The following is a 15,361-nucleotide window of genomic DNA, read 5'->3' as shown; positions in this document are numbered from 1 at the left end:
TGTGAGCGATAAAGTGCTAACCAATCAGCTCCTATCATTTTTTTAAACAGTCTGCAAAAAGTAAATTGGAAGCTGATTGGTTAGTACTCTCTCAATTTTATCACTCTCACAGCTTTACATAGGCCCATAAATCACACATTTACTAACACTTAAAAAGAGCAAATCAAAAATTGTTAGTAAATGTGAGATTTAGGGGGTATGTATCAAGCCTTCTTTTTGCATAAAATTATGTAGAAACTGCAGTTTCTGCAGAATTTTATGTATTGTAGCTATGTACTAATGGCACAATGCAGGAGATTTCGCAGATCGCAGTGCCCATTATTATCAATGGGGACTACGATCTTACCCCTATACACCAAACTCCAAAAAGCAAAGTGTCTCGGAGTTTGGCCCTGTTAGTTCAGATGATGTAAACCTATGGAGGCTAAAAGTGCAGGAGATCTCCTTTCGGTTCCAGAAGCTGACACTGTGTGCATGCGCAGTGTCAGCTTTCCCGGGGGAGGTCTTTTACTTCTGTGAAAGACTTCTACAATTTGCTGGGGATATAACTTTCAGGGACAGGGATTACCGCAAGCGCTGTCCCTGCGAGTTCCCCTTTGTACATAGCTGGGATATTTTCATTAAAAATTAAAATATCCCCAGCAAAATAATTAGATAATAATTGCGGCTGGTCCGCGATTATTAGTACAAAGACCCCTTAGCCCCAGAAACACAACATTGATGATGATCGATTATCATCAGTCAAATCGACCTTTAGTAAATATACCCCTTACATTCAAGCTCATCAGACTGCACTATTCCTGCTCCCAGGCCAGCTTCCTCTGCATCTCAACATTCCTGCCATGTGGCCTGTAGGAGACAGCTTATTAGATCAAAGCGAAGATAAAGAACACGGATTAAGCACATAGGGTGGCGATGAAAATAAAAACTGCAGAAGAAACTATGCAGCAAAGCATCGTATGATCTGGCAACAGGCAACTTACCCAAAAAAATGTGATGAAAAAAACTGACCATTTTATATATTTTATTGTTCGCTTTTGCCAAAGAAAATGTGCCTAGCTTTTTTTTTTTTTTTTTAAGTGTGTTTTATTGACTCAAAAGCAATTTTAACACAATCAATACAACACATAATATCAATTGGATAAGACAAATAAAGAGCATACATTTCTTCAATGGATTTATCACAGTTAACAAAACAAAATATTCGGTAAAAAAAGTAAAAAGCCGAAAATAAAGCATAAAGACACGATGCCGGGCGTCGGTCTTCCGGCGTCTGGTTAATGACAGACGCCTGTCATTAGTCCCACGCCGGGATTAGAACGTCTGGACGCCGGCGGTCGGAATTTAGACCGTCTGCTTCCAAACTACATCCCAATTAAAATTATTTAATAATTGTTGCCTGCTAGTGCCTGCCTATTTTTTATTTTAAGCGCATACATTATTTCCGTGAAATTATATCTAATTTCATACCCAATAAACATTACACCTACATCCCAAAATAAGTTACCATTTATGGAGATAAAAAGGCCCTAGAGATAGATAGCGATACGTACAGCCACATTAATTATTTGCTGCTCTGAAATTGTAGAACATTTCAGTATTTGTTTAAATAAATCAATATGAAGCTGAACAATTACTTGCTTAGTAGCTTTTGAACCTGGCCTACTCTTCTGTCTCCCAAATGTACATCTCATCCTCACATTTACACAGGTGAAGTGACGTGTTGATTAAAATAAAAAGTTGCTAAAACACAAATACCATTTGTATGAGATAAGTATGTGATGACACAGTGTAATGTCCAATATGTAGTATGATCTATATCAGTATTCGACAATTAGCATTGGGGAAGGCCCTCTAACCTTCAAAAGGTCCGCATATTATTCTTAATCTCAAAAAGAAGCTACATTGAATCAATGACAAAGAAACATCTGTAATACCATCAGCAAACATTTGTAATGTCTATTATATTTGTGTCTTTCCATGGTTTTTTTTCTGTGAGCTTTCTAAATAAAGAAAAAAAAAAAAAAGCCATACAATCTACAGGTTGAGTCTCCTATATTCAAATATTCCGACATACGGATTTTTTTTCAGCGCAATTGAGATAGTGACAACTTTGCTTTCTAATGGTAAATATACACAAACTATGGGCTCAATCCAATTAGGTGCGAATTAAGAGTTTGTTTCATGAAACTCAACGACTTTCGACGAATTCTCCAATCCAATTAAGAATGCCTATTCACAGTACTCAAAGCGGAGGTTTGCAAATTGACTACCAAATGCGGTGTGAGTGAAGTGCATGAAAAAGTGGGGAGACCATCCTTGACCCCGCAAAATTGATAATTTCATTAGCAGGACAATATAGAAAGCGGTTTGTGGGCATTAGGAAAGTACTGAAGGGTGTTTAATTGTGTGAAATGTCTGATTTAGGGTTTTTTTTTTTAAATGCCAAAAATTCTAAAAAATACACTTTATTCGTTTAAGCTCAAATGAATGAAATGAAAAATACAAAAAAGAAAAACTAGGAACAAGGGTGATTTTGGGGTACTTTGAGGGCACTTTGAAAATGTAAAAAAAAAATGATGCTAGAAAAAAAAAAAAAAGTAAAAATATATATTTTTCAATAAAAAAAAAAACAAATTAAATTTGGGGCGCCTAAACTAAAGAATAAGTTGATTTTGCGGAAATTTGCGTCCATTTTTTTTAACCCCAAAAATTAATTATTGGATAAATTAAAACTAACCGGAAACATTCAACTGCCTAAGTAGTCATTAAGGGGAGGGAGGGGGCAAGGGATTCAGCACGGTGTCCCGACATTTTAAACTTAAAATAAAGATTGTCCTTTCCATCTCTCACCCTCAGGCGCAAATGAAAAAAATGTGAATTCTCTCTGACTGGTTCAGTGCGAGTTGCTATTGGTATTGTAAAATGAATACGCTATTCGAATTCGAAGACAAAACAGCAACTCACACCTCATTGGATTAACCCCTATGTTTATTGCACACAATTAAAATATTGTATAAAATTACCTTCAGGCTATGTGTATAAGGTGTATATGAAACATAAATGTATCCAGACTTAGACCTAGAAAATCTCATTGTGTATGCAAACATTCCAAAATAGGGAAAAATCAGATTTCCAAAATACTGCTGGTCCGAAGCATTTTGGATATGGGAGACTCAACCTGTATAACAAATATGGCAACAAAGCAAGAATTTATGCAGCTGAAGTTTTCAGTGTGATTTTATATTAGATTTTCATTTGATTTTGCATTTGGAGATTTACTAAAGGTAAAATCAAATCGAACATAAAACCGAATTTCACTCAAATACCACTCAAAATCGAACATCGGAAAAACGTCAGAACTTTTAAATAGACCAACACACGAATCCCACATTTACAGTACTAAGATTCGATTTGAAAAGGAACACCAATCCAACTTAAAATCCCCAAAATAATACAATGGCTTCATGCTTTCGATTTCATCATGAGCAGGTATGATTGACACAGATGCATGCACAGTAAAAAGCTACAAAATTAACGAAAAAAATAAATAAATGTTACTTGGGTTCCCCCCCTAAAATCACAACCAACCCCGGACTTTTCAGAGCTAGTCCTGGTTGTGTAAATACAGGAGACGAGATGTAGAGATAGAGTCCCCTGTATTTAGCACAACCAGCAATGGGCTCAGCGAGCCGGTCCTGGTTTTGGAAATACAAGGGACAAAATGAGTAGGGGTCCCCTGTATTTACCATAACCAGCACCGAACTCTTTCTAGCGGGGGTGGATAGCCACAGCCAGGGGAAGCCTTTCACCGGGTCCCCCCGCCAAAGCATTACACCTGACCGCTAGTCAGCCCAAGCCGGGAATCCCTGGGGAGGTGGGGACCCCACCCCAATAAAGGGGCTAATCTCTCCAGGACACCCCAGTACTGGACTAATAGACCGGGGCTATCCCTGGCACCTCTGGCCGGTGGGTGCTGGGTTGATAGTGTGTGTAAAAAAAAGATAACAACATTGTCTTTTATGGTTGAACTACAGGTCCCAGCAAGCCTTCCCCCCATATGCTGGTACTTAGAGAACCACTAGTACCAGCATTCGGGGCATTAAGGGCCTGCCGGTACCTCTAGTTCACCTGTAAAAGAAATGTTAAAATAAAGACAACACTCACACACAGTGAAAGTATAAGTTTATTACACACATACTCATCTACAATACCTGGACAGGTCCTCTTGTCCAAGTAGGCATCCAGCGTCTTCTTAAAATGAAAAAACAAGGAGCCCGAACCACAAATTTTTTATCGTCCTCGAAGGACAATACTTCCCGAATGAAAAGTCCGGGGCTGGTTGTAATTTTAGGAGGGGGGGGGCCTCGTAATTTATTTTATTTTTTGAAAAACTTTTGAAGCTTTTTGCACACAGATGCATGCACGGATCTCACTAATCTCTGCATGCATTTGTGTCAATCAAACCTGGTCATGCTAAAATTTAAAGCATGAAGCAGGTCTATTCATTTGGGTATTTGAAGTTGGTTTTTGAGTGGGAATTGGTGTTAGATTTGTACATGGGCATACAAAATTGAACATCAAATCACTGTTCAAAATCAAACCAAATTGAATTTGATTTAGAAAAAAAGGCTTCTAAAATCGAAGTTTAGTAAATGTGGGATTTGATGAGGGATTTCAACATTCGATTTGAGGTGAGCTAAATCGAACATCAAATCGAATGTAAAATCAAAGTTTGAAAAATATACTCCCAGGTGTCCATCACTGAATATCAAATTGCGGATTGCTACCAATATAGAGGCTCATCATTAGGATCAATTTGACCACACTGGCTTCATTCTGTCATTCAGAAATTTGCATGAACAGGCCAAGATGATAATCCTACATACGGGACAATAGCGGTCATCCACAAACTGCATTTACAGGCATAACAGCTTGTTCTAGGACACATACTGTTAGATCATTTCATTGATCGCTATTTGCTAGAGATACCTGCATGTATGTAGTCAGCATAAGGCAAAAGAGCATTCATATTTCTGATTAGCGTAACTTGGCACTTCCAATACAAATGACATCAAGACAGTCCTAAGAGATTGAACACACATCAAAGAATGGTAAGCTGATATTAGCTGGAAGCGATGTGAACAGCATTGGTAATAGGGAGGGCTTTGTGACATTAAAGACACAATCCAGTGGTAACAGTGTGGGCCTAGACCAGGGGTCTTCAAACTTGGCCCTCCAGATGCTGTGGAACTGCACATCCCAGCGTGCACTGCACATAGTTTTAGCATGCTGTTATATCAAAAAGGTGGCAGTGCATGCTGGGATGTGTAGTTCCACAGCAGCTGGAGGGCCGAATTTGAAGACCCCTGGCCTAGACCATCAGGATTAGAGGCACAAACACCGGACCCTCATGAATTTACTTTAACAAAGGATCCACAAATAATGCCCCATCGCAGCGGTACTCAATTTTCAGAAAACACACTTAATATTGCTTGGCGCTTACCTCATCTGTGCCAATAAGACCCAGCTTGACTCTGGACTGGTCCAAACACAGAACATCACTGTATCTATTTTTTGCTTGATTGTAAGGCTTCCTGTGGAAGGAAATGACACCATGAAAACAAATAATGACATTTATAGACTAAGGGGAAGATGGAGGACAGGTGGAGAAGATGCCCACTCTGCTTTTAGCCATCATGTTAAAGAATTTATTAGATGACTAACTAGTAGTGGATTGTTTGCTATAAGCAGCTTTCCCATTTGCCCTCTTTTTTTAATACGGCCATCTGTAATAACACAAAACACTGAAATTAGACACACCCCTTAATATAACTATGCAATAATAATATCTGTTAAATGACAAAAATATTTGTGAAAATATTTCTACAATCCAAAGATAAAGGGAAATTAAATGTAAAAATTGTAAAGAAATAACATCCTTAAATATCTGCAGCATGTTATCAGTGAGCAAACATAACATACTGGGCTCTAAAGGTTGTCCAACCTTCTAGGCAGATTTGTTTCTATGTATTGCCCGCCCCAGATACTAAATTATCTCTTGTGTAGATAAAACTGTAACTGATATACAAACCTACAGTACAGTTATGACAATATCAGGCAACTGGCAAAAAATCAGCATGTGGTACAGGAGCCACTCTAGCATACCTGCCAACTGCACTAATTGAGAAAAGTAACAAGTTGAGAGGTCTTCTCCAACATCCCACCTGCAGGCATTTTTGTTCCACAGATACAGCATATGTTCCATTCACTTCTGTTCTGCAGGGCAGCAGTAAGTGGGTGCTGCAGACGCCCTACACTGGTGCATGCATAAATGAATACAGTAGGTGTTCAGAGGTAATGGTGTAAGGGGACATCTAGCACTTCAAAAGTGCTAAAAATGCCCCTGGGGTGTGGACACACCACCACCATGACATGATCCAATTCAAGGAACTCCACCTACTGTCATAAGACAAAAGGGCCAATACTGGACCGAGTGCCCAATGCCACGGTTGTCCAGCAAAACACTGAAGTGTGCAGATATTTTTATTATTATCATCGTTTATTTATATGGCGCCACAAGTGTTCCGCAGCGCCTTACAAAGTCAATAACCAAAACAGTGAGTAACAGTACAATACAGAGCAGGACAAGTATCATATACATTGCTACATTGGTGACCATAACACCCAAATAAGCAACAGAACATAAGCAACCAAGTGCTAGGTGCCCTAGTGGGGAGTAAGAAGTAGATGAAAATAAAGTAAGGAGAAGCACAAAAGGATAAAGGGCCCTGCTCGCAAGAGCTCACATTCTAAGGACAGACAAATAGGCGTAACACAGATGGGGTAGACAGGGAGGAAGAAGCATGTAGCAGCAAGTTAAGATGATAGCTGGAAGGCTTTGATGAAATAGTGGGTCTTGAGAACCTGTTTGAAGGATTGTAGAGAGGTGGAGAGTCTGATGGGGAGAGGAAGACTTCCAAAGGTGGGGAGCAGCATGGGCAAAATCTTGGAGGCGGGGTTGTGGGAGGAAGTAATCCGTTGGCATGAGAGGCGGCGTGCATTTGTTGAATGAAGAGGGCGGGCAGGAGAGTGAAGGGAGATGAGGTCGGAGATGTAAATGGGAGAGGAATGTGTTAGGGCTTTGTAAGGGAGTGCGAGAACTTTGAATTGGGTTCTGAAGGGGAGCCAGTGGAGGGCTTATAGGAGAGGGAAGGCAGATGAAGCGCATTTGGAGAGAAATATGAGAGTTGGGGTGGTCAGAAAGAAGGAGGTTACAGTAGTCCAATCTGGAGATGACCAGTAAGTGTATTAGGGTCTAAGTAGCATCATGGGTAAGAAAGGGTCTGATCCTGGAAATATTTTTGAGATGGAAACGACAGGACTGTGAGAGGTTCTGGATATGTGGTTTGAAGGAGAGGGAGGAGTCTAGAACTCCAAGACAGCGCACTTTGGGGCTAGAGGAGATAGTTGTGCCATCAACTGATAAAGAAATAGTGGGAAGTGACGTTATGTGGGAGGGTGGGAAGATGATCATCTCAGTCATAGGCATATTAAGTTTAAGAAATCGCTGGGACATACAGGAAGATATAGCAGAGAGACAGTTGGAGATACGAGTGAGGAGAGAGGGGGGAGAGGTCACGGGAGGAAAGGTAGATCTGAGTATCATCAGCATAGAGATGATAATGGAGGTCAAAAGAGCCGATGAGTTCACCTAGAGAGGACGTATTGAGGGAGAATAGGACTGATCCAAGAACAGAACCTTGGGGAACACCTACTGTAAGAGGATGAAGGGGGAGGGGGAGGGGGGGGAGGAGTCATGAGTGGAGACAAAGAAGGATCGGTCAGAGGTGAGACGACAGCCAGGAGAGGGCAGAGTCACGTAGACCAAGGGAATGAAGTATTTGCAGCAGGAGAGGGTGGTCAACAGTGAATGATGATAATAATAATAATAATAATAATAATAATAATAATAAATGGACATTGGAATCCATTAACAAAAACACACTATATAGGAGGGATCATTCCCAGTGTTTATGAAGATTTGCGGAACATTAATTTGGCCAGGCTCCATGTAGAGCAATACATCACAATGCATAGTAGTGAAAGCTAAATAAAAGACTCTCTCACACATTAGATGCACTTGCTCAACCTGATTTTGAATAGTATGGCGAGTTTATGCACGAAGTAATGTCATTACTAGGAGGCTGTCTACTCATGTCACAGGTCCTATGGACTATTACTTGCAAAGCAGGAAAAAGGACTGAAAGCTATCCAGGAATGATGATGTTTGTTCATGCAAGATGACGCTTTGCCTCTTTCCGAGTCCCGTTTTTTGGAGAGAAAAATCCGAACTCGGCGTGCAAACTCGAACCTATCCGAGCCTGCACGCACATCCCTAGTTTAAACCATATTCACAATTTTACTTGGGTTCAACCAAAATTTGTATGCCATTGACTTACTATACTGTAGACATGAGCACCTATATTTTCCTGTGGGCTTGCTAAAGCCAACAGTGCAGGGGTTCCCAACCACGGTCCTCAAGGCACACTAACAGTCCAGGTTTAAGGATAGCCATACTTAAACACAGGTGACTTAATTATTAGATCAGTTATTTTGATTTAACAGTCTGTGATTTAACATGTATATGACTAAAACCAGGTCTGTTAGTGTGCCTTGAGGTCACTGCAATAGAGCATCACAATAGTAGCAGCACCAGCATAGAAGAGTATTAAAGCGTAGCCAGTTTCAGCGCATCCATGTTTAGACAAAAGCATGAGAATGTTAGGAAGAGTAGTAGGCTCTTCTCAAGGCTAATAGGAAGACTGTCCAGTGAAAAGCACTTCTGTGTAAAGGCCCTTACACAATATTTTTTTTACGATTTGGCCAATTACGACAAATCGTTAAAAATGTGACTAAAATTTGTGACATAATTTATAAAAAAATAAATGTATAATTTCTTATTGCCACAATAACAAATTTATTGGGGCAATGTATTAAACAAACAGGGACATGGCATTCGATAGAAGCTCATCCCTGCGATGTGTAATATATAAAGTGACCACTAAAGTGATTACCTTATTTCTGGGTTCGGACCAGTAAGCTTCCCATGTGCAAGAAGACACTTACAGACAGGGATTCCTCTCTCACAAAACGTGTGGTCATTTAGTCCACAGGCTACAATGTCAAACACTATAAAAATGCGGAATTAGCTTTTGGTGCCAAGCTTATGAAAACGCTGGGGGGGTACACCTTTGTGAACAAAAATAAAGTGACCGCAACAGATATCTGATGCAGTCACCCCTTCATACATTCAGGGGATACTTAATTTGTGCATTAATCTTCCGAAAACAGCTGTTTTTGGGTGAATTCCGCAAAAAAAAATGTGGTAACAAATATGCTCCTTTGTGTTTTTACAATTTTGTGTCCAAGGTAATTGACAATGCCTGTAACATTTCAATAGAATAGGTTTTTATATTAAGCTACAAAATGAGAAGCAAGAATATTTATATATGGCAGTTATTCTATAAATGTGTGTGTCTTGGCTTTAGCATGTAAATATAGTTATTTTATATAACCACAAGTTTCAGAGTTACATATAAAGTCATTCTAACTTACTTTGACACATCAAATGTACCAACTGGTGGTTCCTTCCTGATTTCTTCATATTCTTGAAAAATACCCCTCTTTTTCATCCTCTTGACATGTTGAACCAGACCAAGTACCGTCATACCTCCTTCTTCAGGTATGTGTATGGATAGCTCCATGTCTGCAGGCAGTGGTCGAGCTTTCTGGGGTAAAGGCGGGATGGAAGGATTATCAGCAGGCTGTTTATACAATGGAGTATCTGGAGGAGTCTCTGACTGAGGAGGTGGCTTCCTGCAGTTTGTATTTGCAGCAGAGCTTTTGTCACAACCATCATAGTTTCCACCAACAGCAGAACCATTCCAGTGCACACAGCCGCTTACCCTGTGTGCCTCTACGTAATTTTTAGTCCTGTTTTCATGGTAATGATTGTGCATAAGTCTGGTATTATCAGTCACATTCTGCTGGGTGCAATTAGAGTTTAGTCTATCACTCACAGGGTTTTGCTCAGATGTGTATATAACAAAGAGGTGGTCCATGCAGTCTCCATTTTCTTGTCCTTGTCTAGAATTGACACATGCCTGAATCCATGCAACATGGCTGATTTTTGCTGTACCTCCCAAATGCTCTGGTAAAGATTCCTTCGGTATATGGTTAACCAACTCATTAACTTTCACTGTGCGCACCTGTGATAGAAGAGACAGATAAAGAGAGCGTAAATGCAACCAACATACTTTCTCTGTATTCTGCTCAGAAGTTATATTGTGCTGCAATTTGGCATTTCAAATTAGACAGCAAAATGTACACAATGTTCAATCAAATGTCACTGGCATTAGGGAGTGGCGGCCAGTCAAGGTACAGATAGGAGACAGCTAAAATGGAGACAGTAAAGTAAGCACTTCTAGAACATTCCATTCATGACACCATGTTGAACTTGAAGATGTTAATTCTAGGCGATAAGTTTACTATATAGGAGTTGGATAAATAGAAACAAAAGCCAGAGTCATGATAATGCAGAGGTTTAGCGATTTAACCGTTTGCCTGGCGTGGTCGCATGAGATGAGACCACCCCAAGCTGGGCTGTCCATGACATGGTCGTATCTAATGCAACAGTGTCAGAAACGCCCACTGGCGGCTGCTGGAACCATCGCAGATCCCTCCAAGCCCCCTCATTCAGCCCCTATCACAGGAGCTGCGGCTGAAGGAAGAGTCTGCCTGCAGTCCGATCTTACAGGGCTCAGGGCAATATTTCAAACAGCAAACTGTTATTTTATTATTGTATAAAACTATTTTTCCCAAATATGTCCCCAAAATGTTTTAATTTTTTTTCAATTATCAACTTTACATTAACTTTAATCAGTGTAATTTTATTAACAGATCTGCAGGAACAGAAGAAAATGGTCGTACAGATTAGTTTGTTAAATCGGTTTGATTTAACCAGCTTGTCAGCTACAGTAGTTGGATGAAAGCTGGTCTAGTGTACGACCAGCTTTACTGTAGTGAACAGGAGCAGCCAACCCTTGCAGGAACCCTTAATACACTTTCTTCTTACTCAGCTGATGCGCCACAGAACCCATTCTATCCCCCCAATTTGGAAGAAGTGTGATTTTTGGATGGAGATCACTTTTATTGGCTAGGTACCAACGAGAAAAATAATTATTCCTCCTACAGATGTCACACAGATGATGAACCATCATTCTTTTAAATGGGAGCGTTATAACGCTAGCAACGTATAGAATGCACACTGAAAACATTAACACATTGTGCTTTGTTTGCTTTGCAATAAATTTTAAAAAATTACTATCTAGATTTTCTGGGGTCCCCAACTGCTGTAATGGATTCAGAGCAAACCCTTGCAGGAGTCCGAGCAAATGCCGCCCCCCCCCCCCCCCCCCGCCAAAAAAATCCCACACATGCAAATGAGAAATTCTCAGGAGAGAAACATCACCCATACAACAGATGCAGAAGATTAGATGAGAGGTGTAGGAATGTTCCAGCCATAGAGGACCTTGGTGGACAGTGCATTACATTAAGAAATTAATAAAAGGTAAAGACTTTTGAAAATGCAACAACCCAGCAAAAAAATAAAAATAAAATATTTTCCATAAAAATAGCCGCACATCTACTAGGCGGTAAGGGAAAGACAGTACGATTCGTTGTTCCCCCATCCCCAGCAGTGCCTATACTGAACGATTAGTCGTTCAATGTAGGCACCTTCCATAGTCCCCGAACATGGCCAATATGTCGTTATCGGCAGATTGACCAGCACGGGCGATGATTGGTGTCGGAAATGACCAGCGGGAGCGCACATCGCTGGTCGTTTACAACATTATTATAGTGCACGATTTGTGCACGATTAATGAGCGATTGCACAATTACGATATCGTAATCGTGCAATCGCACATTGATATCGCCTAGTGGATTGTTCAGAAAACAAATGCCTTATATGTTAGTGTTAGTTATGTTACAATAGTAAGTACTTTTGTCACATAAGCAATATAAAATACACTACCCGCTCTCGAAGTTTTTCTCTGACGAAAAGACGCAAAACAGCAAATGGGGCTCGAAACCAAAGTGGCGAAGATACAATGAAGACACATTTTAACCGCGCAGGAAAAGCACCCTGGATAGAAAAAGGAAGGTTAATGTAATCATGTTTGATTTATGACATCTTTTATACCTTGAATAGGAAGAGATATACACCCTGTAACTGCACCACGTCATAAACTAGTCTTTCAAGCAAGACAGACATACATTTGCAGTTGATACTTTAATAATATACTAGACAAGCACAAATGTTATAAGTGAATCATTGTCAATTTCCTATGAAAACATAAGGTTGGTATTTAATTCCAATAGGCTATAGGTGTCCTTAGGCTGAATGGTCACAGGAAAACGAAAAACAAATGGTTTGTAAGATGAACTGTACCTAACTCTGATGAGCAATGTTAAATAAGGTCAATAACTATAGTTACAATGACATTTAACCACAGTAAAACTATATAACTGCCATCAATATATATTGGGAGACATAAGGATACAAGAGGTAAAAGAATATATATATACACACACACACATATACATTATACACACACACACATATACATTATACACACACATATACATTATACACACATATACATTAATTTTGACATTACATTTTTATATCAACCAAATACCTTTGGGGAAGTACAAATCTAATTTACATATTGATAGCTTTGCCAAGGCAAACGTACATTCACATTTTCATAAGGATGAAAGAAGTAAAAAGTAATGTAGAATGAGCATAATAGAGGAACAAATGTAGTCAGTGTACCACTGTATAACAAAGGTAGAGGTCTTTCATATTGTAATCAAGAAGTTTCTCCATCACCACACTGGTGTAGTAAACAAACGTGCTTAAAAGGCAACTACAAGTAGGTCCAAAGTTAAAAAGCAAACAATTACTAGTAAGATTTTCCATATTGACTGCATATAAGATGCTTGGCACTGTATTTACTTTTGACATTTAACCGAGAGCAATTAGTGATGTTCTGTAACACCCATTCCAACCACCGGAGGCTTGCAGCTTATTATTCAGTTGTGCTTCCCAAGAAACAAACAGATAGTGCTATTTAGAGAAAGTAGTCTGGTAACGGGATGTAGTTAAAAGGTCAACTATAATAATGTCGACAGTTACGTCGTCAACATTACAAAACGGTCAACAGGCAACGTGTTGACATTGTCAAAATGTTGACTTTAGGGTTAGGATGTAAATGGGAGGGTTAGACAATGAGAGAGGTTAGGGTTAGGCACTAGAGTGAGGGTTGGGGGGGGGGGGGGGAATACTCACCAGAGCTCTGAAGGATTACATCTTTGACCCAGATGTCAGTCACATGACTCCCGTGACCAGGGAGCCACTGCTAGGAGCAGGTAAGTCACCACTGGGCAACCAGGGACAATATGTCAATATTCTAACATGTCGGCATTTCATCACTGTCTACATGGTCAATGTCGACATTATGACCATGTTGAAAATAGAGCTATACTTTTGCGCAAAACACCCACAGTCCGTGAATACAGGGAGCCTTCACCAATCTCCCAAAAAACAAAGTGCATAAATCAAATAGGATCCATATGGCACTAATGTGGTTTGCATATATTGTGAAGTATCCACAACACAGAATCTGGCCCCCCTGAAATAATAACAGTCTTACTCTCTAAGGACACTGTAGAAAAAGGCTCTTATTTCTTACACTTTTTCTTTGACCCAGTAAATACAGGTTTTTTGGTTAGTCACCCCGAAATGTCTCAAACATTAATGTGGATAAGAACTCTTAAAGGTAAAAAGAGAGATCGCCACAAATTGTGCAATATCCTCATTAAAATTGTATAGATGTATTAATACATCATACTCACATTTTAAAATAACAATAAGCATGTAATGCCACCAAATGGTACACTCTGTCCAAACGGGACCTTCATCAGAGTCCAGTTTGAACCAAAATGCATTAGGTGAGTGACCATGAACTCCGGAAAGGATTACCACTACAGGACTTGATGCTTAATTACCTGGATACTGTACTGTATATGAGAGCTGAGTGCCAGCGTCTGTTCCATATGACCTACTGCCAGGAAATAAGTGTATCCTGGGAGTGTACCATTTAATGGTGGAGTTAATTGCTTGTTATTATGTTTAAAATGTGAGTGAGATGTTTTAATAAATGTATACAATATTAATAAGAATATTGCTCACTTTGTGGCGATCTCTCTTTTTACCTTTAAGAGTTCTTATCCACACTAATGTTTGAGACATTTCGGGGTGACTAACCAAGAAACCTCTATCTACTGGGTCAAAGATAAAAACAAAAAAGTGGAAGAAATAAAAACCCGTTTTTTCTGCAGTGTCCTGAGAGGGTGAGGAGTAAATTTACTAAAGTGAGAGTTGCAAACTACATAGGGCCACCTGGATACTATATGATTTCGACATTATGACTGTCGACATATCATATCACACGCTCTGGTAACAATTGATGAGGTGTATGTACAATTTAGAGAAAGTAAGCAAGACAAAAGTTTTACATGACTCAGGAGTGGTATGGAAGTGGATGCCGGACACTTCAGAATGGGACACACTAATGAGAAAAATCCAATTGAAGCTACATGTTTGGTGACCATTTATTATGACAAACAAAAATACGAAAAATTGTAATCCTCTGTATAGTAAATTGTTTCTACAGAATATAAACACTGGTTACAGCGTCCTTAAACCTATGTTTAAACATAAAAAATATGCAAACTGTAGAAGGCATGGGAAGCAAGGCCGGAGATGAAGGGGGAAGCACAGGGAGCAAGTTACTCTGGCCCCACTCTCTTAAAACTGCACAAATACAGAAATATAGGAGAGAAAAGTGCTGCAAATTCACATCCCCACAGAAAACCAGAATTTATAATATATAGCGAAAGCTGGATCCATAATTATAGCCAATGAAAATGCCAGATCCATACAAAAAAATACACTAACAATCAAAATTTCCATAAATTAATACGTATAATACACATTGTAAAAGTAAGATCTTCATAAAATACATTGAAAAGGCTGAATTACCACACCCAAAAAAGCAGGATACATACTAAATATGTTTATGCTGCCTCATGGACTGGAAGTCAGTCTGATTAATTATGTGGTACTTACTTACCTTTTTTTTTTTTTTTTTTTTTTTTTTTTAAAGCTGCCAGCTGTGTGACCCTTCTCTGAAGACAAACTCTTCTCCCATCTCCAGCTCTCTGTGGGCAA

The 15,361-nt window shown here is 39.5% G+C and overlaps 1 protein-coding gene across 1 annotated transcript in view; it reads right to left on the bottom strand.

Moving 5' to 3' along the window:
- Positions 1-15,361, bottom strand: part of LOC148513723 (tyrosine-protein phosphatase non-receptor type 9-like) — a 91,356-nt gene that overhangs the window by 23,648 nt on the left and 52,347 nt on the right. The window contains exons 6-8 of the mRNA XM_088481444.1: positions 12,098-12,208; positions 9,619-10,271; positions 5,507-5,597 (exon numbers count right to left, since the gene is read on the bottom strand). Coding sequence (XP_088337570.1) covers positions 5,507-5,597; positions 9,619-10,271; positions 12,098-12,208 — 855 coding nt within the window. The remainder of the gene's footprint in view (positions 1-5,506; positions 5,598-9,618; positions 10,272-12,097; positions 12,209-15,361) is intronic.

Source organism: Taudactylus pleione, unplaced genomic scaffold (genome assembly GCF_031769625.1).
Source record: "Taudactylus pleione unplaced genomic scaffold, aTauple2 ptg000273l, whole genome shotgun sequence".
Classification (NCBI taxonomy): domain Eukaryota; kingdom Metazoa; phylum Chordata; class Amphibia; order Anura; family Myobatrachidae; genus Taudactylus; species Taudactylus pleione.
Note: the sequence above shows the minus strand (reverse complement) of the source record. Positions and strands in the feature narration are given on the sequence as shown.